This window comes from Diadema antillarum, unplaced genomic scaffold, assembly GCF_040938485.1.
Source record: "Diadema antillarum isolate AM-2024a unplaced genomic scaffold, OU_Dant_1.0 seq00001055_RagTag, whole genome shotgun sequence".
NCBI classification, from domain to species: Eukaryota; Metazoa; Echinodermata; class Echinoidea; order Diadematoida; family Diadematidae; genus Diadema; species Diadema antillarum.
Window position 1 is genome coordinate 1072844 of NW_027271883.1, and position 25522 is coordinate 1098365.

The 25522-nt window shown below is 37.8% G+C and overlaps 1 protein-coding gene across 1 annotated transcript; it reads right to left on the reverse strand.

Annotated features, from left to right (window-relative positions):
• Nucleotides 1-11173: 11173 nt before the first annotated feature.
• LOC139743168 (L-asparaginase-like) lies at nucleotides 11174-23174 on the reverse strand. The gene is made up of 5 exons (XM_071653675.1): nucleotides 23099-23174; nucleotides 22466-22571; nucleotides 21341-21677; nucleotides 14038-14223; nucleotides 11174-11248 (listed from the first exon to the last, which is right to left on the reverse strand). Exons 1-5 carry the CDS (start codon nucleotides 23172-23174, stop codon nucleotides 11174-11176), a joined length of 780 nt encoding a protein of 259 aa, XP_071509776.1.
• Between the last annotated feature and the right edge of the window lie 2348 nt (nucleotides 23175-25522).

The following is a 25522-nucleotide window of genomic DNA, read 5'->3' on the forward strand; positions in this document are numbered from 1 at the left end:
AAAGATCGCAAAGCCAGACTACGAGTTCTTTTCACTCAAAAAAAAAAATTACATATTTTCTGTATTATAGTCTCTCCTAATTCCATGAGAAAAGCTGTCGTCTTCAAGCCAAAATGCAATTTGTAGAGGAATTCATACTCGATATCTGCAGCTATTCAGTTTTATGCCAAACTGCATTATTGATTTTTAATTATTTTTTCTTCATTTATTTTGGTATCTGTGTGAAGGAGTCTGGGACATTCCATCTTATTTACAGGTGTGAGCCCTATAACACTTCGTAAAATATACTCTTACCGGTATTCATTACTTTTCAATCAGACACGCGTTCCCTTTGTTTATTTATTTCTTTGTTTGTTTCATATCCATCTGGGAAGATGGCTGGATATGGCCCATATAATGATCAGCTGCAATAACTATAGTCTTCATGGGGTCCAGTTGGATGATAAGCGGGACCACTTCACCAGGTTAAACACCCTGCTCTTTGCGATGAATATTAAAAATGAAGCGGGAACTTTACGTACATGACTCTCTCATACACGGGACCTCCACTTTATGTCGTATCCCAGGGACAGAGTGTTTTGCCTCTTACTAGAGGGAATGGTATGATTACAACAACATTGCTCAGAGGGACCCGGGAATCGCGCCCGGGTCCTTTGGATCTTGAGGCAGATACTCTATACCGACTGAGCTAACTCACCGCCCTGTTTATGCACCACGTAATGCACAACTGACTCTTTTTTTTTCACGAGAATTGTTTGATCCAGTAACTGTTTTTTTTTTTGTATAATAAAGCGTAACACGTTGCAGAGAGATATCAACAACCGCAGTTGTTTTTAAATTTTCATATTTCATGCACAAGTTTTTATGAAATACTTTGCACCATATTCCTTTTAGACACTTTGTGTGTGTATGAATCTGTCGTAAGAGTGCATGTCAATGTGGCGCCATCAGGTATTCAGGGTCAGACATTAGATTCTAGAAGTACCTGGTTCTTTTAATGAATGATCTTTTGTATCTATAGTCTATTCTATTGCAATGAGACGTGAATGTGTTTTTCTGCCGTTGTCAACAGTCAATAACATAAGTTTTGTCAATAGTAAACTTCCCACAGGTGTGGATGTGACATATATAATAAGCGGGTCTTTCCCTTTCTTTCTTTCTGAACCCCCCCCCCCATCCTTTACCCTATCCTCGTTCCTGTTGTCCCCTATCCCCGTTCCTATTGTCCCCTGTATGGCTTCCCCTTTCCATTGTGCCCAATCTTTGAACTCTTTTCGAACTATCACTATTTTAAGAATGATGGAAACTACTAAGTTTTCTTTTCGTTTCTGCATAGCTCTTTCATGATCTCAATCTGTCTCCCCTACAACCAGGTATGCTGCATCAAAGAGTCCTGTGTGGCACATTCATGCTCCGGTAATATTCTTTTCTTCATGCAATATCTCTCGGGGGTAATACTCCGGTATAATGTTCTCTTCTCCGTGCAATTATTATCTCTCTGGGGTAATGATTGTGCGATCTGAGTATAACAGCGCACAATATATTATTGCGCGACAAAAAGGCTAAATTTCAATAGCAATTCATTCTAGCTGACCCGTTAAACTGATTCGAATAGGAACCAGAACGATACCAAGCGTCATACCGAGCTCCTCTCACGAAATCAATAACACGAAATAATAATATTTGGCATTTGGATGCCATTTCCTTTGATTATCGACAAAGAAGAGATAATGACGCCGCAAACATGCAAGCGTCTCATGCACGATGCATTCGATCCTTGTCGCTTAATGATATCGGTGGTTCAATAACCAGCCACATGCAAATTGAGCTTGGAAATCTGTAATGACTTTTGTTGAAGGCATTTTGTTTTGGTAACCATGCATCTACATACACACGCACACACACACACACACAATAAAATTTGATTAGCTGAATTATTGACAAGCACTTCGTTCATATATATATATATATATATATATATATATATATATATATATAAGATATTGGATATAATTGGCAACATTGGTAGATAATGGTTATAATACAGGACGGTGGCGTAAGATACAGTATCATAGTTATTCTTTTTCTCATAATCATCTATTCCTCAATTTTCTGGCCGTAAAAGAACCAGGTCAAAGTCTACTGTTCTTGTCATCTTTATTCTAGAATAATGCTGCTTATTGCTATCATCCAGCTCTTTTATTGCGTAAGAATCTCCGATCCATCCATGTATACTGATTATTCTGTATACTTTATATTATGTATTATGATGTAACATGCAAAATGATATGTATGCACAATGATGTGTATAATTATATACATCCATCTATCCTTATAATAGCATTATACATAAGACATTTGGTTATCAAAACAGAAAACATCCCTTCAAGTTTGATTATCAATGGTGCCAACATGAACGTCTGTGTATATGCGATATACTTTAATTTCACATTCACCACGATCACATATTTCATACGTAATCACCAATTGGCTTTTCACATCGAGCAATTTCCATTTGGGCTCTGTTAAGTTCTTTGATAGGCTCAAGTGTCAAATGTGATCATATGCAAGTCGAATATCATCTTTCTTCCTCATGACTCTCAAAGTATCGTCTGTATATCTATTTACTTCTGTACTGTATACCATTACCAATAAATTACGACAATTACCATTACAATACTTTAATCACCATGATATTCAACCTCGTCGCCACCGCACTATACAAACATTATATTCGTTTCTCTAACCTCATGAATGTATTATTACTACCACCATCATCATGTAATCATTAGGATCATGATTATTGATAGCATGACCATCGCCTTACTCAATAGCATTCTATATCATTCTCGAGCTCCGCCACCGACAGATAAACGCTTCCATGGATCGTAACTATCTATATAATAGCCACTACAAACAGTCTGCATTTGTGGAGAAGTGGTTGGTAATACATTACAGGCAACCTAACCTACAATTTTTTTGGTTATATATGTAATATATATATATATATATATATATATATATATATATATATATATATTAACTTATATATATATATATTATATTAGATTATATTGTTAATATATATGTATATATACAATTGGTATATATATAATTTATGTAGGGTTTGTTTGCAAAAAACGATAAGTCCATTTTTAAAGATTTTGAAGTACGATCTCCGTCATAAAGTACAAAATAATACCTTTTAAATGATATATTGGTCACTACATATAAAGGTATATTTTTGAAGTTATGGTCAAAAGAAGCAAATTTTTTTTATCATTCTCTTTATTTTTCTTGACCTTTCATCGCAAATATCTCTATTTGGCAAATATGGACTATCGGTTTTTGCAAACAACTCTTCATATATATATATATATATATATATATATATATATATAACTTATGTATATATATATATTAACTTATATATATATATATATTATATTATATTATATTGTTAATATATATGTATATATACAAAGTTGTATGTATATATATACATATATATATATATATATGTATATATATATATATATATATATATCACAAAATGTATCAAGTGAAAGAGAAAACATTGTGCACAGTGTGTTTTAATGCCCAAAAAGTGCCCTAAAAATATCAGATACTTCGGTTTTTCTTTAGCGGACAGTATTGTAAATCATGCAATGCAGAGTGTCCCAGAAAAAAAAAGACAAAACAAAACGGAAACGAAACCACGTTTCGTTGTAGCTTTTATCGATCGAATTCTTATATTTTCTTTATGAAATGCACATGAATGGAAACGTAAGCTTCTCATCTTTCATTTGATGTACAAATAGTCAGGTGGCTTAATGAAACTACCGTTACACAGCGGGGGGGGGGGGGGGGGGGGGGGGGGAGCTGCGAACTGTGTGTGGGGGGGGGGTGGGTGTTCAAGGGTCAGTGATCTCCCATCCCCCCCCCCCCCTCCCTTGACATTAGAAAACGTTCCAAGCCCCTTTGATATTATTAAACTGTTATTAAACTGGGAATATTAGGGACATACATCATACTGTGACACCTCATCAACATTTTCTCTTCATAAATTGGTAGTTAATTGTTCTTATGTATTTTCTTAAAATTGTGATTTCTAACTTTTTATGTATACCTGCAATTATCTAAAGGGATAATTGACCTGGTTATGTACAAACATTTTCTTGAATAAAGAAATGATTCAATCAAAACCATGGCACCTCCATGTTTGAAGATTGGGTTCATGTTTTCCAGTTCCATGAAAAATGGAAAAAAAAAGTACAACCTCTTTTTTGTTACTTTACTCCCCCAGATACATAGATACGGTGTTATTCTCGCGACATTAAAATTTCGTGACTTAGAGCCGACCCAGGAAGGTCTTTTTCGCAGGCATGAAAATTCCGCGAATTGCCACTGGCATCAAATGCATTGTTTAGAATCGCGCGCATTTTGCTTTCGCGAATATTAGCTCCTTGCGAAATTTGCGAAAGTTTCATGTCCGCGAAATTTTCTGCAAAATGAAATTCAGCATTCATACCATGAAAATAACAAAAAAAAAAGATACAGGGGGCTCCTACACAAATATCAATGAGTAGGTCCTGAGGGGTCATCTCTTGAAATTTGGTGCTTTTATCTGCAGTTTAACGGTAATATCAAAATTTGACGTTAAGCGACCTGACTGTAATTCAAGACACAAGACAGAATTAGAACAATGGACAGTGGTGCTACCAATTTTTCAGTTTTACGCGCAAATGGTGAATTAAGTTGTTGAGTGAATTCTTTAAACTTTTGTCGATATGGTTTCGAAAAACAAAGATCATAACCCAAACATCCATATTTTTTTTTCCTTTCATGTGAGACCTTGTGCGTCAAATATTGATATAAGTATGCCAGGTGGTAACAATGTATTAATAGGAGAAATTTACAAGCCCCCAAACTGAAAAAAATTCTGAGTTCATCTCAATTTCAGAAATTATTTTAGATTCGCCCTATTTCCGCAACAAACACGTGTATTAATGGGCGATTTCAATTTAGACTTACTTGATTATGGTAGGCCACAAACACGTGATTTTTTGATACTGTGGTATCATCCTCTTTCACTCCTTGTATTACCAAGCCAACAAGATTATTTGGAGCCTCCGCAACACTGATCGATAACATATTTTCAAACAGCCATGATTATGTTGATCAATGTATCGTTGTTACGGACATATCAGATCAATTTCCCGTTATAGTTTCTTCCATTTCTGCTATACCTGAATCGCATAAACAAAAGGGTGTGTAAAAATGTATCGCAATCACGAGTATTCTCCGATCATCATAATATATATATTCCAGACATACATACACACATACATAATAATGTACATGATATAGCCGTAGGGAGACACTGTAGATAAAACATTAAGGAGACACTGACCCTAAGGAGACAAATTTGTGTCTCCTTGAATAATTGTTACATGCTTTACTGCTGACAACACTCATTCATATTTTTTTACACACTATTAATCTAGGTTCAGATTGTTAACCCGTTGAGGACGGTTATATTTTGCTACAACACGCATTTCCCATAGACACCTGCCCGAGTATACTCGGGACTCGTCCTCAACGGGTTAAATATATAATTACACACACACACACACATTAATATGCATATATATATATATATATATATATAGACTGTGAGAAGGGGTATCGACCATTTACAGTACCAGTGTGTGGCCTTCATTATCTGCATTCAGCATGTTCAGTGTGAAAAGAAGAGCCAGATGGACGTAGCTAGGTCAACGTGTCTGTTTATTGCCGCCGAGCTTTCGGTCCCAAACGGACCTTCATCAGGGCTGTAACGATACAAAAATGACTCACTCGTATGGCTACACTAATAAATATATATGCATATATATATATATATACTAATATAAATCTAACTGGCGTGAGTCTATAATGACTGTGTAATCAATCAATCCGTAATTACAGCTGTATATAACATATTCCAATAATCATATACATAATCAATTGCATATTATTGAATACATTTCATATCACACTCGTGTTATTAATTGAGGTGAAGGTATATAACAAAGACACCAATTCAGTATCCTCATCTTATGTGTTGTGTGACAGACGACTGTAATAATATCAAACTAGACATTTTTATGTTGTTGACGATAATACACCATGTGGCAGCATTGCAAGACGTAAGTGGCTATATAATACAGTACAACAGCCACGCGTCATCTTCTGGCTATCGTATAATCATGTCAAAGCTATTCCTGAATAATGAATCGTTATGTATCCTGCGCTTTTGCGCATTCCTACTGTTACCTATTCACTATGGGTGCGTTTATCAACTCCTTTTCTCGGCAGAAACAGGTTTTCCAAACAGCTTTCAAGGAATTTTTACGAGTTGATAAACGCAAAGCTGTTTTGAAAGCCCTTTCGGAAAGCCTTTTAGAAAGCCGCAAATTTGTGGCTTTCCAAACAAGTTTCTTAAACAGGTTTTCAGAAACCTGTTTGTAAAAGCCTTTTGAAGTTGATTAACGCAAAGCTGTTTTGAAACGGCTTTGTAGTATTGTACTGCGGTTACGAACAATGCACGCCTTATGGACCTCTTCTCCTCGGGTCGAATTGCCGGCGCAATGCAGCTGTGCAGTGACAGGCCAGTTATCGTGTTCGCGGAGAGAGTTGATAAACGCAACTATTTTGGAAGCCGTTATGATAAAGGGCTTTGGAAACGGCTTTTGAAAGCCGTTTAAACGGAGGACAGTTGATAAACGCAGCGAAAGTCTCATGCCGCCACTCAGAAATATTTGAAGTATGTGGTAAACTGGAGCTGCGTCACAGATAGGAAGACAATTGATTCATGTGGCATGGCATCATAACTCGTCACTCTCAAAGGGATATATGTCTTTATGATGGTAATTGCTTTTCGCCGTCCCTTCTTAGAAAACAAGCGGCACATTAATAGTAAAGGGCTTTGGAAAGGGCTTTGGAAAGGGCTATGGAAAGGACTTTGGAAAGGGCTTTGGAAAGGGCTTTGGAAAGGGCTTTCGAAAGCCGTTTAAAAAAGGGGAAAGTTGATAAACGCAGCCTATGTTGGTCGGATGACGAGGAATCTACCAATCATATTACAGGTTGCTAATTCGTTCTGTTCTGATGTATTTTATTTGTTTTTCTTGCTTTTTTGCTCTCTTTTCTTTTACGTTCATTTCCTTTCTTTCATAATTTTTGTTACTAGGTTGTTTGTTTAACAAGACCATCATTTTCATCCAGGGACCTATACATCACAAGCTCTGCTTTTTTAGTAGGTCCCCCACATTTCATGTTTATAAAATTGTCTTCTCTTGTATTCTTTGTAATTACGACGCTTGGTCCAGTCTAAAGTTCAATCGATTTTATCATATTATTTTTGTTTTAGATGTGGAACAATGAAATCAGATCAGATCAAATCAAATCAATTTAAAAACTCCTTGAAATATATGGTCAAACTACTGAACCGTCATCTCTCCCCGCAGGCTACGTTTGAGGTAAGCCTCGCGTTCTGAGCCTGTGAAGTTTTGGATGACGTAATCAAGTTTGGTGAGCGCCGCCTCTGGTGTGATGTCAGAGAGGGGGATTACCCCTGCCTCTATCAGGACCTTAATAAACCAAGATAAAACATCGAACAAAATTTGATAAGCAAACTCACGGATCAACAGAATTTAGATCGATCCTGATAAACGCGAATTAAACATGTTTAAGAACGTGTACAAAACAATAACAATGCATGGTTTTCTCATCTTACATAAAATATCAGAGTCACAAAAAAAAAAAAAATCTAATTAATTTCTCAAATAAAGTCATGCTCTCAACTCTAGGTTTTGTTTACTGGTGTCTCCTTTACTCAGTAGTCATCTAGGTGAGTGGTCTACCGATCTTTAAAGGCATAATTTACCATTTGCAGATGAAACAAAAATCCAGCATTAAAGCGTCAAAATCGTTCTAAAATGTGCGTTAGGGTTAGAAACAGCCAATGTAAAAATTTGAACTAGTGTAATCAATATTAAGTATTGTTAAATATTAAAATGTGAACAAAAGTTATGATAAAAATGTTTCCAGACTTAACCGTATGGTTTAATGAGAAAAATAGTGATATTTCCTTATAACATTATTTCAGGCTTAATTGCAAAAAAAAATTATATGGTAGGATGTTTTGTGATACAACTGACCTACACATATGCATCAAAAGTGATATCTTGAACATTTTTTTTTTTTTTTAATCACTGCTCCGAAAGGAAAACAAGACCTATAAGATCACTTTTTTTTTCTGGCCTGATCTTATTCTCAGGCGGGTGTTAAGCCCCTGCAATGTATTTCTGTCAAACCAAGACTTACTTGTCCGGAATCCAAGATGGCGCTGTGCGGTTAGGACGTGCCTGAGTGTTACGGAGGCATTATGAGGAAATAAAATTGCAGCTCATTTCGCCTATTACAGTTTGAAAAGTCAAAATGACATCGAGAAAAAGGAGCTTAGAACAAGGAGTCGTTACAATATCCCATTATTTCAAGGAAAAGGAGGACTTTGACCCTAAGATGGATTTTAGCGACGCTACTACGGAGAAGGCTACGCAAGAACACAGTGACAGTGATAATGCACACGGCTTAACTGACTCGGCAGTGCACACGGTAGTGAAACCACTTCACCGAGATATGGAGGGAACCAGCCCGGGCGCGCCGGCGGAATCACCTCCACGCTCCTCGCTTGAGAAAAAACGACGAGTAGACGGGGAGAAGTCAACCACAGATGAACTACTCGCGGCCCTTATCCACAAGATAGACGAAATGAACTCCAATCTCACATCCAGGTTGGACACAGCTCTTGGTAAGATTGAAACAAATGAGAAAGAAATCAGTAACTTGAAAGAGGAGCAAGAGTCGTGCCGTTTTGATATCAAACAGTTACAGGACCAAGTAAACAAGCAAGAAAAGGAGAATATGAAATTGAGAGAGCGTCTTGTTAACCTCACTGCGAGAGAGATGAGGAATACGGCTGTGTTTTACGGGTTTCCTGAAGGTGCTGAAAACGCTGGGAAGTGTGAGCAATTGATCAAAGAATTTGCCAAGTCAAATATGCAAATGGAAGGTGAAGTGAGCATTGAAAGAGCTCATCGCACAGGCCGCATCAGGCCAAAACCCGGCCCTCCTCGCCCAGTTGTGGTAGCTTTCAGTAGATACACAACCAGACAAACAGTGATCAGCAGTGCCCGCAGATATTTGAAGGAGAGGCCTTTTCAGCACAACGAAAAGGATCACCAGATATTTGTCGATGAGATGCTGCCGGTAGAAGTGCGAGAAAGCAGGAGGAAATTGCTGCCACTGAAACGAAAGCTGAAAGAGGAGGACCCAAAACGAAAGGTGTACTTCAAATATCCTGCGCGATTGTTTTACAGGGAGACTGAGAGCGGAAAAGAAGTGGAGTACAAGCAGCACACCACAAGATAGAATGGATATTGGCAGTTTGCTTTTGCACAGTAGACAATGGTCTAACAAAATACGAAATACTTTGAAAAACTCTTGACACGACTGCGATAGCTCAGCAGTCGGCACCCTGTCATGCCAGCAGTATATTAACAGTTGATATCTCCGAAGACAAGATACACTTTTCATGTGATTAAGTGATAAGGAAAATCATTTGTTTTTGCCAACCTGAGGACAAAATAACTGTGAAGATGCCCAGGGGCACTTGGATTCCTTGTGATCATGTTTTATTCGATTTCATGCAAATTGTATGTGTGTTTTTTTCATTGCCAATGTTTTGTTGTCTGTTTTGTCTTGATCATGGTGGGTCATAAGAATTTACAAGGTTACCTACTTGTGAAATATGTATAAGGATCTGAAGTTAATGACCCATAATGTTAATGGGCTAGGGGACTTTAAAGCCAGGAAAAAATATTTTTGTTTTTTATCCAAATTAAAAAAGGATGTTATTTTATTACAGGAAACCCATTCGACTGATAAGGATGAAAGTTTATGGAAGAACCAATTAAGAGCCGATATTGTATTCAGTCACGGAACCTCCTCTAGTAGGGGAGTGTGTATCATATTTCGGAAAACCCCACATATAAAATTGATAGAGACAGTGAAAGATTCTAACGGGAGATTTTTGTTGGTTAAAATGGAAGTATATGGAAAAAAATTTATGATATGTAATGTATATGCACCAAATAATGAAAAAGACCACGTGCATTTTTTTTAAGCTGTAGACTTGACTATACAAGAATATTATGATGCTGAACAGACAATATTAATAGGGGGAGATTTTAATTTTATTCAAAATTTGGCATTGGACCGAGAGGGCGGTAATATGAAGTCCACTTGGAAGCACTCTTGTGAAATAATAGAAAACATTAAAAACGTTTATCATGTAATAGATATCTGGAGAGACAAGAACCCGTTATTAAGACGATTTACTTGGAGACGCTCCAATCCTTGTGTTCAGTCAAGACTGGATTTCTGGTTAATCCATGAGTCTGTACAAAATATGGTGACAGATTGTGATATGGTCCCCTGTGTTTTGTCAGATCATGATTTTGTGAATTTACATCTGAGAATTAAAGAGTACACTGTGGGCCCATCTTATTGGAAGTTTAATAACAGTTTACTTAGTGATGTTGAGTATGTTGAAAATTTAAAGGGACATTATGAGATGTGGGTAAATGAATGGGAAGATAAAAATGATAAAGGAAAATTATGGGATTGGTTAAAATTCAAAATACGAGAATTTACAATCACATTTTCTAAAAGGAAGAAAAATATAAAAGAAATTAGAAGAAAAGAATTAGAACAAGAATTGAAAATAATAAATGACATGGACCCGACAGAAATGAATGAGCAAAAATGGGATAAGAAAGAGAAAATTGAACAGGAACTTAACTGCATGTACAATTATTTAGCAGAGGGGGCCATATTACGTTCAAGATGTACCTGGTACGAGAAAGGAGAGAAGAGTACAAAATATTTTTTATCATTGGAAAAGACACAAGCACAGAGTACAAACATAGATGTATTAGATACAGGTGAGGAACTTATTGAACATCCCCATCATATACGAAATTTTGTGATGAAATCTTTTGGTAAACAGTTTGAAAACAGGGATACAGTGTCTGACAAAGTGAGTTATGATTACATAAAAAGTTCCTGCTTAAAACACCTCACGGAAGATGAAAAGGCCTCTTGTGAAGGCCTGATAACACATGAAGAGGCAAGGGAAGTCCTCCTTGGGATGTCAAAAAATAAAACACCTGGTAATGATGGCTTATCGGTGGAATTTTATGAGACATTTTGGCCTTTGATTTCTAAAGAACTAATAGGATCATTTAATTATGCTTTTGAAAAAGGAAGTATGTCCGTGTCACAGAGGCAAGGAATAATTAAATTGATTCCTAAATCCAATAAAGATAAGAGATTATTGGGCAATTGGCGACCAATCACTTTAATAAATGTGGATGCAAAGATACTTTCTAAATGTTTAGCGAAACGTATGTCCAAAATTATTGGTAATTTGATAAATCCTCAGCAAACAGCATTTATTAAAGGCAGATATATAGGTGAAGGTATAAGACTGATTTCAGATTTAATGTTTTATGCAGATGCCAACAATGTATCTGGAATTGTGTTAGCATTAGATCTTACCAAAGCATTTGATTCACTCAGTCATAGGTATTTATTACAGTGTTTAGAATGTCTTAATTTTGGTCCGTCAATGATACAATGGGTGAGAACATTGCATGCAGGTATAAATAGCTGTGTATTGATAAATGGCTTTACCACTGGTTATTTTGAAATTGGAAGGGGTGTTCGCCAAGGCGACCCCCTTGCCCCCCTTTTATTCATATTAGGGCTCGAGATATATCTAATGAGATTGTTAAATAATCCAAATATTATTGGAATGGAGATGCTCGGAAAACAGATTAAATATACAGCTTACGCTGATGATATAACATGTTTTTGTAAGGATACAGAATCATTATCAGTATTACTAGAAAGCTTTCAAGAATTTTCTGAGATATCAGGCCTTTGCCTCAACCGAAGCAAATCAGAAGGAATGTGGATAGGAAATGATAGACTATCGAAAGAAAAGCCACAGATGATAAAGTGGACAGACAATGGTCTTAGAATTCTTGGAATCTGGTTTTCATATGACAAAAAAAGAAGCAATCCGAAGAAACTTTGAAGATCGATTGGGTGAGATTAAGAGAACATTTTTTATTTGGAAAAATCGTAATTTAACGTTAATTGGTAAAATTCAAATTTTGAAAACATTTATTATGTCTAAGATAATTTATTTGATGTCAAACATTGAAATTCCTCAAGATTTTGTGAAAGAAGTAGAGAAGTTAATGTTTTCATTTTTATGGAATGGCCCAGATAAGATTTCAAGGTCAACTATGTATGCACAATATGCTGAGGGTGGTCTCAAATTCCCCAATTTACAATGTATGATTGATACGCAGTTAGTTAAATGGGTTAAAAGATATTATGGAAATCGTAACCATCAATGGGTGCTATTGGGAGATTATTTCTTAAAAAGGCTTGGTGGAATTCTAGTGTTTCAAAGTAATTATTCCCTTGAAACTATTGATAAAAGGGGTATCCCTCCATTCTATGAGAATATTCTACAAATATGGTTAAAGACAAACATACATGAGGATTTTATTGGTGATGAAAATAGCCAAGCAGACATCCTACAACAACCAGTATGGAATAACCAGAACATTTTGATTGATAAGCACTCAATATTCTGCAGGCCGTTTTTTGAAGCAGGTTTATGTTATATATATCAAATATTTAGTATTGATGGACGGCTCATTGATTTTGAATTTTGGTTAAGGAAAGGAGTGCCAAGCAAATATAATATGATGTATATGGCAATTGTAGACTCTGTTCAAAAATACTCGAAATGTTCCTTCAATACACTCCTATTGGAGATGTTTTGGAAAGAAGAAGTGGCTCAAAAACAAAAGGATCTTATTATTTCACAGTTACAAAATGTGAAATCAAAACCAATATATGAGGAATTTTTAAAAGAGATTAAATCAAGACCTGTTTGCGAAACAGTTTTTGCTGGCAAGTATGGAATTCAACCAGAAGATTGGACACAAATATATATGTTGCCATTTACATGTACAATTGAAGTAAAATTGAGAGAATTTCAGTTCAAGTTGTCGCATAATATACTTTACACAAATGAAAGATTGTTTAAGATGAAAATATCAGAATCAGAGTTGTGTACGCTTTGTAAGTCATGTGCTGAGACCCCTGTACATCTGTTTTTTTATTGTAAAGCTGCCAAAGAATTACTTCAAAAATTTGTGGATGAAATTGGTACGATCTTTCATGTCAAATTAGAGGATTGTACAAGAATTAGAGTAATGTTTGGATTCATCAAAGACTGGAAAGGGCCCCACAGGAGTTTATTGAATCATTTAATATTGTTATACAAAAGGTACATATATATTCAGAGATGCAAAGATACAGGTGTGAAATTTCATGGATTGACAGCATTTATTGTTAATATCCGATATATAGAATCCAACATTGCAAAACGAACAAACAAATTAAATTTTCATTATAAGAAATGGTCCCCTGTAGAAAATATTTTTTAGGTCATTGTAGAAGAACATACAGTCGACTCTCGTGATAAAGAATATCCATATGGCAGAACCCCGACGTGATGGGGTAGTTTTTTGGGGGTCCCAGGGTTTGAAAATTTTCCTATTCAGAGGTATTTGCGCCCTGGATACGGCAAGGTTTCAAAAGTGACAAGATCACGGTGATTTCGCTGGGCCCAAGAAGTTTATTGTAACGAGAGCTGACTGTATCTTTAGGATATTGTTCAATTGTTGAAGAGTTTGATACCCATCTTTTACTGTTGTTGTTGTTGTTGTTGTTGTTAATTTGTTAAACAAAACATGATTTGTAATATGATTTTGTATGTTATGTTGTATAATGAAGAGGAAATAAATAAATTTGTAAAAGAAAAAAAAAAAAAAAAAAAAGACTTACTTGTCCGGTCTCGTAAGCCGGTGTGACTTGTCCGTTAGGACACTGGGTGCAGTTCACGATCAGTTTGCCGCCCTCAACGGCCTCTTTGATAGCATTCAAGATGTCTTTGCGGTCTGATGGAAAGTTTCCCGCGCCGTACGTCATAAACACAACGCCCTTGATGTCAGTCTGGAGATGTGCCTTCACCTGTTCAATGTTCAATCGTACAAAAACATTTTCAATATTGAATAGACATTCATCAAGCAATTGAATTTGATTTTCACTTCCCGGTTGAGCACACTCGCTAAAGGCAAAGATTTTAAACAATAGATTCTCAACGTTTTTCAAACCCGAGGCCCACATTGGCTCCTACAAACTTTATTGAGGCCCAGTAAGATTGAATATGAATATTCATTTCATTTTTCGCGGCCCACCAGCGAGAGCTTCGCAGCCCACTGGTCGAGATTAAGTGGGGCCTTAGAGTATAAAAAAGAATACACGTCTCAGTGGCGGATCCAGAGGGGGGCGCAAGAGGCGCACGCCCCCCTTTATTTATCGTAAAAAAAAGAAAAAAAAAAGAAAAAAAATGAAGTGAAACCCGGAGGTGCCACCAGAAATATTAGTTGCGCCCCCCCCCCCCCTCCCCCTTTACAGAATTCCTGGATCCGCCCCTGCGTTTGCGGAATAACCATCATTATTCGGGGTAAGGGTGGCGTGACACTGTCTCAAAATTGACACAAGACGGCAATACAAATATGGACTTTTCAATTATTTTGTGTGAAGTTGGCCCGGAACTTGGTCAAAGCCAATCAGCAGCCGAAGCAAATACGACGCCTACTGAAAGTTACACGATGGCACCCGAACAACACACGAAGGCTACACGAAGATGTGAATCCGAAGGACAAACGAAGGAAAAAGAGTCTACATGAATTTGACGATTTTATCACCGCTCACAAAGTTGCTACAGGAGCCTGAAAAACTCCACCATCCATACGATGGCTTAAGTTGCCTTCACGAATGACCCAATGTTTATACGATCAGCGGCTAATTGGAACATTTCCTTTATCCTGTGTTCATCTTTGGTCAATTTCGCGACAGTGACGCCTACATAACGGAATCATATCAGTGATTAGTCTGTTTAATATTGCCTTGGAATTGGAATTAAACAATGGAGGATGAAGGACGGTGCCAAAGTGATCATACATCAAGTAGCCCTGGTTTACAATGTACTGTCTGATTCGAACTTAGGAAATACTACGTTTTAGTATCATTCTGTCCCATGGAGTACAGATCTATGCTATTGACATTGCTGTTCAAGAATGAAATTCAAAAGAGGTAAAAGTTTAACAAAAAATACATTCATGATTTACGAATGTTGGTACATAATATGAATATACAAATGTTTTTTTAACATATCCCCTTTCTTTTGGTATTATATAGGTCTAAATATCCTTACTTTCTTTAAGCGCCAACAAAACCCCAATATGTCATCCCGATTACATCAGTACACATGATAATTATGTACACTTTGAATCACGAGCTCAAGTAGATGTTGTTAGTACACTGCAAAAAGTCCGGTGTTAAATAGTGAACACCGAGCTGGTGTTATATTTTCGGTGCTCATTTATGGTGTTAAATTAACACCTCCGGGTGTCATTTCCAAATTTTAAACTGTTTTTTGAAGAGTTTCTTAGTAACTGCACTTTTTGTTGATTTTTAATTTAAACAAGACGATCAAGAATTTTACATTAAAATACTAGATTTTTGAAAAAATGTGAAAATAAATTTACCCCAAAGTAACACCAGCTGGACCAGGTGTGGTCTCTTATTGAAGCTGGACGGGTGTTAAACCATTGATATTAACACTAACAGATATCAAATCAACACCATGTGGTGTCATTTTTTAATTAACACCAGTACAGTGTCAAAATAACGATTATACAGTGTCAAATTAACACCACAAAGTGTCAGGTGAACACTTTTCAACACCATCACAGTGCATTTTTAACACCTGTGGGTGTGGTCCTTTATTGAAGTTTGATCGGTGTTAGGCCCTAGATTTAACACCCGTGGTGTTAAATCTAACACCGATGTTTTTACAGTGTAATTATTGATGTTCCTGTAGTCACCTTGAGTGTTGGTGCCCACGAAGGCGAGTGGCGGGAAATTCGGGGATCTGAAGGCATCCAGTCTGCAGCAGGAGAATTTCATACTTCGGTTGCCACGGATCAACTTGCCGTTAAAAAATAGAGTGACCTGAATGATAGAGGGCGTAACGTACATCGTGGTTGATGAGTTTGTGGGAGTGTACTTGAACGGTGACGCGAGGGAGGAAAAATGGTCGTATACCTCCCTTGGTGGGTGTTGGGGTGGGGATATATTGTCATACTTTAATTCATTTCGATCATAAATTACCTTCATATTGGGGAAAAATCTATGATCATGCATAGGCTGAAATTTTCATGATCACCAAGAGATATGATTTACGAAGAATTTTGTTCGACATAATTTTACTATATGATAATCTTATATTTTATTCTTATAAAAAAAAAAATGTAGCGTGGGGATTCACGGGAGGCCCGATTTATTCGCTGTCCATCGGGGAACATTCGTAAACCACGAACAGCACCGGTCAGCTGATATGTGCATCGAAGCATACTCTCATCGGTATTACACGGTCCACTCCAGTTGAAATTCTACGGTGTAGATTTACTTATAGCCAGAGAGCTAGCGACTACTCAATTTACCCCATCAAGCCCAAAAGGTTTGACCCCTCAGAGTTGCTGGGGCCACCCTCCTCATTAACAAAATGCGCGTCAGCCTGGTCCCGGAGGGCGGGTTCCGCCCCCAGGGACCCCCCGAAAAGGGTCCTTGGCGGGTGTAATTTAGGGCCTACCCCATGGAGCCCATGAACCAAACTTGGTCTAAAATAATGTCCTATGAGTGTACATCATTAAAAAAAAAAAAAAAAAAAAAAAAAAAAAAAAAAAAAAAAAAAAACTGACAAAAAATCTGGTCGGGAAAGGGGTAGCCAGACCGCTAGTTTATAGGCACAAACCCTTGCTGGTTGTTTAGCTGCCTGCGTCAAGACTACACTTTGCCATAGGCCCTGTACTGTAGCGTCTCCCAACAGTCCAAGGGACAGTGTAGTTTGCAGGCACAAACCCTTGTTGGTCGTAATAGGAGTCTGCATGTGCCAAGACTAATACACGTACCACTGCACTGCAGCCTTGAGAAGCTACAACACAGGGCGTATGGGGCAGTGCCGAAGTGGTGCATACAGTAGTCTTGGCGCAGACTCCTCTACGACCAACAAGGGTTTGTGCCTGCAAACTAGGGACAGTGCCAGTTGAGTGCATGTAGTATAGTCTTGGTGCAGACTCTGTTACTCCCAACAAGGGTTTGTACCTGCAAACTACCCGGTATACCCTGGGACCCAGGGTAGTTTGCAGGCAGAAATTGACCAGGCACAATAGAACACGAACACACATACACACACACACACACACACACACACACACACACACACGCAGGCACATACGCTCACACATTCCTTCATGTAAATACATACCGGTATGCAAAAAATGTCACATATAGGGTATACAGACATGATACCTTGCACATGATAAATGTCAGACCTACTTTAAGAAGTTCATACCTTTTGATTATTTTACATGGATGCTATCAATGGACATTTCAGCAGGGACACTAGAGAGAATTTAAAATTTGTGTGAAATTGTGTCATGTTTTACTGGCCACACAGGCTGCTTATCCTATACAGTGTATCTATTATAATATGTATATGCCACAAATAGTTTTTTTCAAATAATGCTAAAAAAACCCTTCGTTGTCTACTATACAGTATGATGTATGACTTGATGTGTAATTGCCACTGTTAATGGCAACTAAATCATAAGCATGAACTAAATTGTAGCTGTATGTGACTCCCTGAAAGTTTATTTTCTTTCTTCTTTTTTTTTCGGGGGGGGGGGGGAAGGAGTATACAACTGAGTATCTCATAAATGAGTAGTTGACCAAAATGCTGATATAAAGAGAACACAAAAAAACAGTCACTGCACATCCTCTGGGCATGCATGCTATAGTTAAACGGGAAAAAAAATGAAGCTAGCGTTTCATTCAGTTGGTAATTTGACGTTTCAACTTTGTGAGTAATGTCCAGGGCTAATGGCAATCATAAACTATGTTTGCAGTATGTGACACCACAAGTTGAGTTTTGTTTGTGTGGGGCTGGGGAACTGAAGATAATGTATCTCCAGAAATAAGCAGAGACTCCAACCCCAATCACCTTCTGATCTGGAGATTCTCCCGCCCGAGACCCCTAGCAACGGCGGGAGACTCCAAGTTGATGTGTGCGAAGCGCGAAGTTCCTAGGGTTCTAGATGTTCTGTGGTGCTATCTAAGACTTATTTTTTTCAACATACGATATAGCAATAAGTAAGAAATCCTTTCCACCGGAAGACACAGACCCAGGGCGGGAGAAATCAAATCTCAAGCGGGAAAACGGGAGATTTTGCAAAAATGGGCTTTCGGCGGGAGATCTCCCGTCGAAAACGGGAGAGTTGGAGTCACTGAATAAGGAGTTGACAAAATTGCTGATGTAAATAGAACACAAGTTAGATCAAGTTCACACTCTCAGCCTGGATGCTTCAAGTATATTCAAAGGGAGCTAGTCAATGCTTCAACTTGTTGTGGCTGACCAGGGTCAATGGCAGTCTTTGCAGTATGTGACACCACATGTTGAGTTTTGTTTGTGTGGGGCTGCGGAACTGAAGATAGTGTATCTCTAGAAATAAGGTGTTGACAAAAGTGTTAATGTAAAGAGAACACAAGATCAAGTTCATACTTTCAGCCTGCATGCTGCACGTATATTTAAAGAGAGCTTTCTAGTCAATGCTTCAACTTGTGTACTGACCAGGGTCCATGGCAGTCTTTGCTGTGACATCATAATTTGGGTTTCGTTTGTGTGGGCCTGGGAACTTAAAGGACAAGTTCACCTTCATAAACATAAGGATTGAGAAAATGCAACAATATTAGTAGAACACATTAGTGAAAGTTTGAGGAAAATTGGACAATCGATGCAAAAGTTATGAATTTTTTAAATGTTTGTGTTGGAACCGCTGGATGAGGAGACTACCACAGCTTGTGAGTCATGTGCCTACAACAGTATAAAGAAAATGTAAAAGAAAATTGAACATATTTACACTTTTTTCGCATAATAAAAGAGCACTTGACTTGCCTCTTTCTAAAGGCAGGGGGAATAATATTACCCATAACATTTGTCGGTAACGAGTCAGGGGAATGTGTACTTTTTTCAAAAGATGGAATTTTGTGAAATTCTCTTTATATTTTCCTTTTATTGTTGTACGCATGTGACATCTAAGTTATTCATACACTGCAGTAGTCTTCTCATCCAGCGGGTACTGCACAAAAACTTCAAAAATTCATAACTTTTGAACGGATTGTCTGATTTTCCTCAAACTTTCAATGATGTGTTCTACTAATATTGCTACATTCTCTCAATCCTTATGTTTACGAAGGTGAACTTGTCCTTTAAGGTAAAGTATCTCCAGAACCCAGAAGTTTACAAAAGTGCTGAAATATTACAGCATTCTGTATGTTTTAAGGAAGTTCAGCAATACATGTACACAGTCTATGTAGAACACCATAATTATGTGTAAAGATGTATTATTGTCCAAAACAATGAGGTGACATGCACTACTGAGTTTGAGAATTGATGGATATTATTTCTGATTTTTTTTTTTTTTTTGTAATACGTAAAGGGTGGTTTTTTATCAGCCAAAACCTAAAAGAATTCTCATTTTAAGATTTTCAAAAGTATCATGTATGGATTGAGACTTGGAATTTGCATTTTAAATGCAAAAAAAAAAAAAAAGTCAGAAAAGAAAAACTCCAAGCTGTATCCGACATTCTGTTATTAACATGAACTTTATCAAAGTTATGTTTAATGCACTGATGATGATATGGTTTACTTCAATGTGTTATACAAATGGCCTTAAGTGCTTCTGTGGTTGGTCTGAAATTGAAGTGTACTCACAATGAAAGGTTTATTTCAGCATTTTCTGAAAAGCTCCAATTGTGTCTCATAAGGTGAATACATAGTAAAGGACAAGTAGACGATGGGGCCGGTAAAACATGATACAAATTCACACAAATTTTAATTTTCTCTAGTGTCCCTGCTGAAATGTCCATTGATAGCATCCATTTAAACAATCAAATGGTATGAACTTCTTATAGAGCTGACATTTATTGTGTGCACGGTATATCCTGGCTGTAGAACCTATGTGACATGTTTTGTATACCGGTATGTATTTACATAAAGGAATATGTGAGCGTACGTGCGTATGTGCGTGTGTGTGTGTTTGTGTGTGTGTGTGTGTGTGTGTGTGTGTGTGTGTGTGTGTGTGTGTTTTCTAATGTGCCTGGTCAATTTCTGCCTGCAAACTACCCTGGGTTCCAGGGTATACCGGGCAGTTTGCGGGTACAAACCCTTGATGGGAGTAAAAGAGTCTGCGCCAAGACTACTACATGCACTCAACTGGCACTGTCCCTCAGACTGTTGGGAGACGCTACAGTACAGGGCCTATGGCAAAGTGTAGTCTTGATGCAGACACCTGAACAACCAGCAAGGGTTTGTGCCTACAAACTAGCGGTCTGGCAACTCCTTCCCCGACCAGATATTTTGTCAGTTTTTATATTTTTATGATGTACACTCATAGGACATTCTTTTAGACCAAGTTGGGTTCATGGGCTCCATGGGGTAAATTACACCCTCCAAGGGTCCTTTTCGGGGGGTCCCTGGGGGCCCAACCCGCCCTCCGGGACCAGGCTGACGCACATTTTGTTACTGAGGAGGGTGGCCCCAGCAACTCTGAGGGGTCAAACCTTTTGGGCTTGATGGGGTAAATTGAGTATTCGCTAGCTCTCTGCATGGCTATTACACAGAGATCAGCGGCAAAGCTGTATACAGTTCGTTACGGGGAATCTCGAATAAATCTGAGCCTTGCCAGCCTTCTCACTCCGTGGTATCCCTTACAGGGTCTTTAATGAAAGGAGGAAATTATACAGAATATCTCTCAAATAAAAGACTAGCACTTTACCGAGTGTGTGATCGGGTTGGGCAATATAAGTTCATACTTTCCTTCATTATCTTGTCTTCAGATTTTGTTTGAAAAACGGTATATGATTAAGTATAGATTGAGATCATTTTTTTAAGCTGGTGTAATGAAGTGTTGTTAATGTATTCTGTATCAATGATTATGACCACCTTTCGTCTTCGCCTTACCTCGGCTATCACCAAGCCATCCTCAGGCCGAGAGTAGCTGGCCATGGCAAGGGCGCCCAACATGTTGTTCTCTCCATCGCTGCGGAACTCGGATAGCGGAATCTGCGAGCCAGTGATGACAACAGGCTTGGAGAGGTTGTCGAGCATGAAAGACAGAGCCGACGCCGTGTAGGCCATCGTGTCCGTGCCGTGTAGGATCACGAACCCGTTGAAGACGCTGTAGTATCGTAGGATATCCTCTACCATGTGCACCCAGTCCGCGGCGGCGATGTTACTCGAGTCCTTGATGCACTCCCACTCCAACATGCTGTAGAGAATGTGGCTGCCATCCTGGTTTCTATGGATACCATCACAACGGTGAAGAGTTTAAGCATTATGACGTAATCTCCACAAGACCCTGACAAGTTTACATTATTGGGGTTATCCCACGAGACGGACATCCACGAGTCATACAGGCCACGAGCTCGATACTATAGGCAAAAATGGGCCAACGAGTTCGACATTACATCACCGGGTTTAATGTGTCGATCTCGTGGGCTTTGTTTGCCTTATAGTGTCGGACTCGTGGACCTTGTCAGTCCCTAGTGGCGGAATCATGGGCCTTTAAATCGTTTGCCTAGTGTCGAGTTCATGGGCTGTATGACTCTTGGTTGTCGAATTCGTAAAGTGCAGCATCCACATTATTGGCATCTTAAACGGTCAGAAACATCTGTCGATTAGGCTCTACAGAAGTCATTCGTAAAAGTGCTTCCCCAATAGCTGTTAATGGTGATAATAATGCCAATGTTTTATAATCATCATTTATTGAATCGTCATTAAGTTATCAGTCATAACGAAATTATTTCCTGCAATGCACATTACATCCTTGATTAGAATGTAATATATGTATTTACCTCACTGTGATTCTTGTGTCATCTTGACTCGGAAAGAGTTCAGGGAGAGGTAAGTTAAGATAGGATGACTAGACACAGCCAAAGTGAAGTTCAATTTATCGAATCCATGGTATGCAGATTAGTATTACATATCTTCTATTTATTGTCTGAAAAGATCGAAAAAATATCAGCCCTCTTTGTAACGACATTGACATCCTTATCAGGTATCGGTTGAGGTATTGAGGGTAATTACATGAGATCAAAAGTGCTGAGGCCCTCGATACTGTCCGCTGGCTTGCCGTACACTGTGGGCGTTTTGCTAATGAAGTCTGGCAAATAGTGTTTCACTGGCACCAAAACTGCAAACACGGAGGAGAAATATTCATTTAGTCAAGGACATCTGTACGACTGCATCTACAAACACACACACAAACACACACACACACACACATGTATGCATGCATACATCTATGTACTTGATATATTGCATTGCAAACGCCATATTCATGTTTCACTGCTAATACCGCCGTGCATGTTAATTTATATCAGATTGCTGTTGGTGTTGGAGTGCATGCTAATCTATGTAATATTGCTGTTTTTGCTTTATCATGATTTTGTTCAAGTTTTATTACAGGTGGTTGCTTTTCGTTACGTTGATTTCCAAATGCCCTGAAGAAGACCCGTCAAGATGTCGAAAGCTGATGGAATTAAAAACATTAAACTAACGCTACGTCCGATGGCTACTTCTTCCAGAACGGCACAGTTAGAGAGAGAGAGAAGGAGAGAGAGAGAGAGAGAGAGAGAGAGAGAGGAGAGGGAGAAGGAGGGGGAGAGAGAAAGAAAGAGATATAATGTACTAAGAAAAGAGTGTTTCCTATTGACTCACCTCCATTCACTTTCTTCATCCCAATCGTTCCACCAGTGTAGATGACAAGAATCTTAGGAGTTTCTTTGGTTTCCATGGTTACACTGTTCACTGCGGCAGTCATCCCAATATTGCGCCTCGTAAATTTACTGTTTAAAACAAAATATCAATTAAAGATACTATTTGAATGATAAAGGTGGTTAATTTTACGTCGACTATCTCATACTCTGTAACTCTTGCGATCTTTATGCACAGATTCAATTAAAATGACAACATTTCATTCATTTCATTTTATTCATTTCATTTATTAAGTTCCACACATATCACATTTATGACACACATCTAAAGATCAATGACTAATAACAGATAATTGAAAATTCAGTGTATACAGACTTTGAATAATATTTCATAATATAAAATGGATTTAAATCAGTCTAGAGTATGTCACACTCATATTGGATAATTAAAGGACAAGTTCACCTTCATAAACATAAGGATTGAGAAAATGCAACAATATTAGTAGAACACATCAGTGAAAGTTTGAGGAAAATTGGACAATCGATGCAAAAGTTATGAATTTTTAAAATTTTTGTGTTGGAACCGCTGGATGAGGAGACTACTACAGCTTGTGAGTCATATGCGTACAACGGTATAAAGAAAATGTAAAAGAAAATTCAACATATTTTCACTTTTTTCGCATAATAAAAGAGCACTTGACTTGCCTCTTTCTAAAGGCAGGGGGAATAATATTACCCATAACATTTGTCGGTAACAAGTCAGGGGAATGTGTACTTTTTTTCAAAAGATGGAATTTTGTGAAATTCTCTTTATATTTTCCTTATATTGTTGTACGCATGTGACATCTAAGTTATTCATACACTGCAGTAGTCTTCTCATCCAGCGGGTACTGCACAAAAACTTCAAAAATTCATAACTTTTGAACGGATTGTCTGATTTTCCTCAAACTTTCAATGATGTGTTCTACTAATATTGCTACATTCTCTCAATCCTTATCTTTATGAAGGTGAACTTGTCCTTTAAGATTGTGTGAGGGGAAACCACAGAAAAGCAGATGCTTAATTGTACGGGTAGGTCCCCAGAAAAAAGTCAAACATAATCACTCACACACACATACACACACTGCACGCACGCAAGTGCACCTAGACAAGCATGCGTGCACACATAAACACACAACATAGAGAACAGAAAGAGAAAACACCAACAAGACTGTCATAGGGACAGCATCAAGAGAAAATGAGATATGCGTGATAATGTGTTTTCATATAATGACGTCATAGTGACGTCACGGTCGACTGATCACTATGATTTTACTTGCGCTGTCGTCTTTGCGACATGATGCATGTATGGTGTAATTTTGACATTGAGAGGCAATGCACTTTCTGAGCAAACCTCTGCACAACTTTTGTCCAGAAATAAACAATCAGTACAGATACAGAAGGTGATCCGAAGGATATTCGCATTACCTAATAATGTGGGTGCCTGTGTGCTGGGCTGTGGCAGACAGCCACAACACAACCCAAGCAACACACACGTCTGCCAAGCAGACAATAAGGCTGAGAGGTCATAACCTATCCAGCTAGCATCGTGCGACTCTCTTGTCTTCATTGTCACAGATAATATACATACAGTTGTAGTTACATGTAGTGACATTGTACACAATACATATACATAATTGGTCTAGTCTTTGTATCTACATAGCCTATATAATAACTTTTGAAAAAAAAAATCATCAAATATCTATAACAGGGAAACTTCCTGTTAGTATAATTCAAGTAGATAGCTCCCTCTAGCTGTTTGATAACGTCCTACAATTTGTCATCAAAATTACTTTAATGACTAATGCTACTTTGTTACTGGCATGAACACTGCACTTTTCGATAATATTATGATTAATCTATATATATATATATATATATATATATATATATATATATATATAGATATAGAAGTATTGCAACAAGTTCACTCGGTTGACATCAGGTTCATCCGTATTTTATTGCTACTCGGAGTTTCATGCCACCTTCATTTAGGGGCAATCATCAGGCAATGATTAAATACATATCTAATCATTGCCTGATGATTGCCCCTAAATGAAGGTGGCATGAAACTCCGAGTAGCAATAAAATACGGATGAACCTGATGTCAACCGAGTGAACTTGTTGCAATACTTCTGTCTTAAGCTCTTCCTTTGAGGATATTGAGCACTCTTCATAGAAGGATAGAATCACCAAGTGTATATATATATAGATATATATATATATATATATATATATATATATATATATATATGTGTGTGTGTGTGTGTGTGTGTGTGTGAGTGTTTGCGTTTGTATCTTGTCCTTAAATCAGGTTCCTTGATTTTGTTTTTGTTTTTGTTTTTGGAGGGACTCCATACTGAGTGTTTAAAAACGTTGAGTTTTTGAA

What these genes read in the sequence shown, in the direction of transcription:
- LOC139743168 (XM_071653675.1), bottom strand. Translation starts at nt 23,174, where the DNA reads ATGGAAACCAAAGAAACTCCTAAGATTCTTGTCATCTACACTGGTGGA. An exon ending in CTCAGCACTTTTGATCTCAT is followed by an intron (nt 21,678 to 22,465) that starts GTAATTACCCTC and finishes TGGTATCCATAG; the next exon opens with AAACCAGGATGGCAGCCACA. An exon ending in CGGCTTACGAGACCGGACAA is followed by an intron (nt 11,249 to 14,037) that starts GTAAGTCTTTTT and finishes TGACATCCCAAG; the next exon opens with GAGGACTTCCCTTGCCTCTT.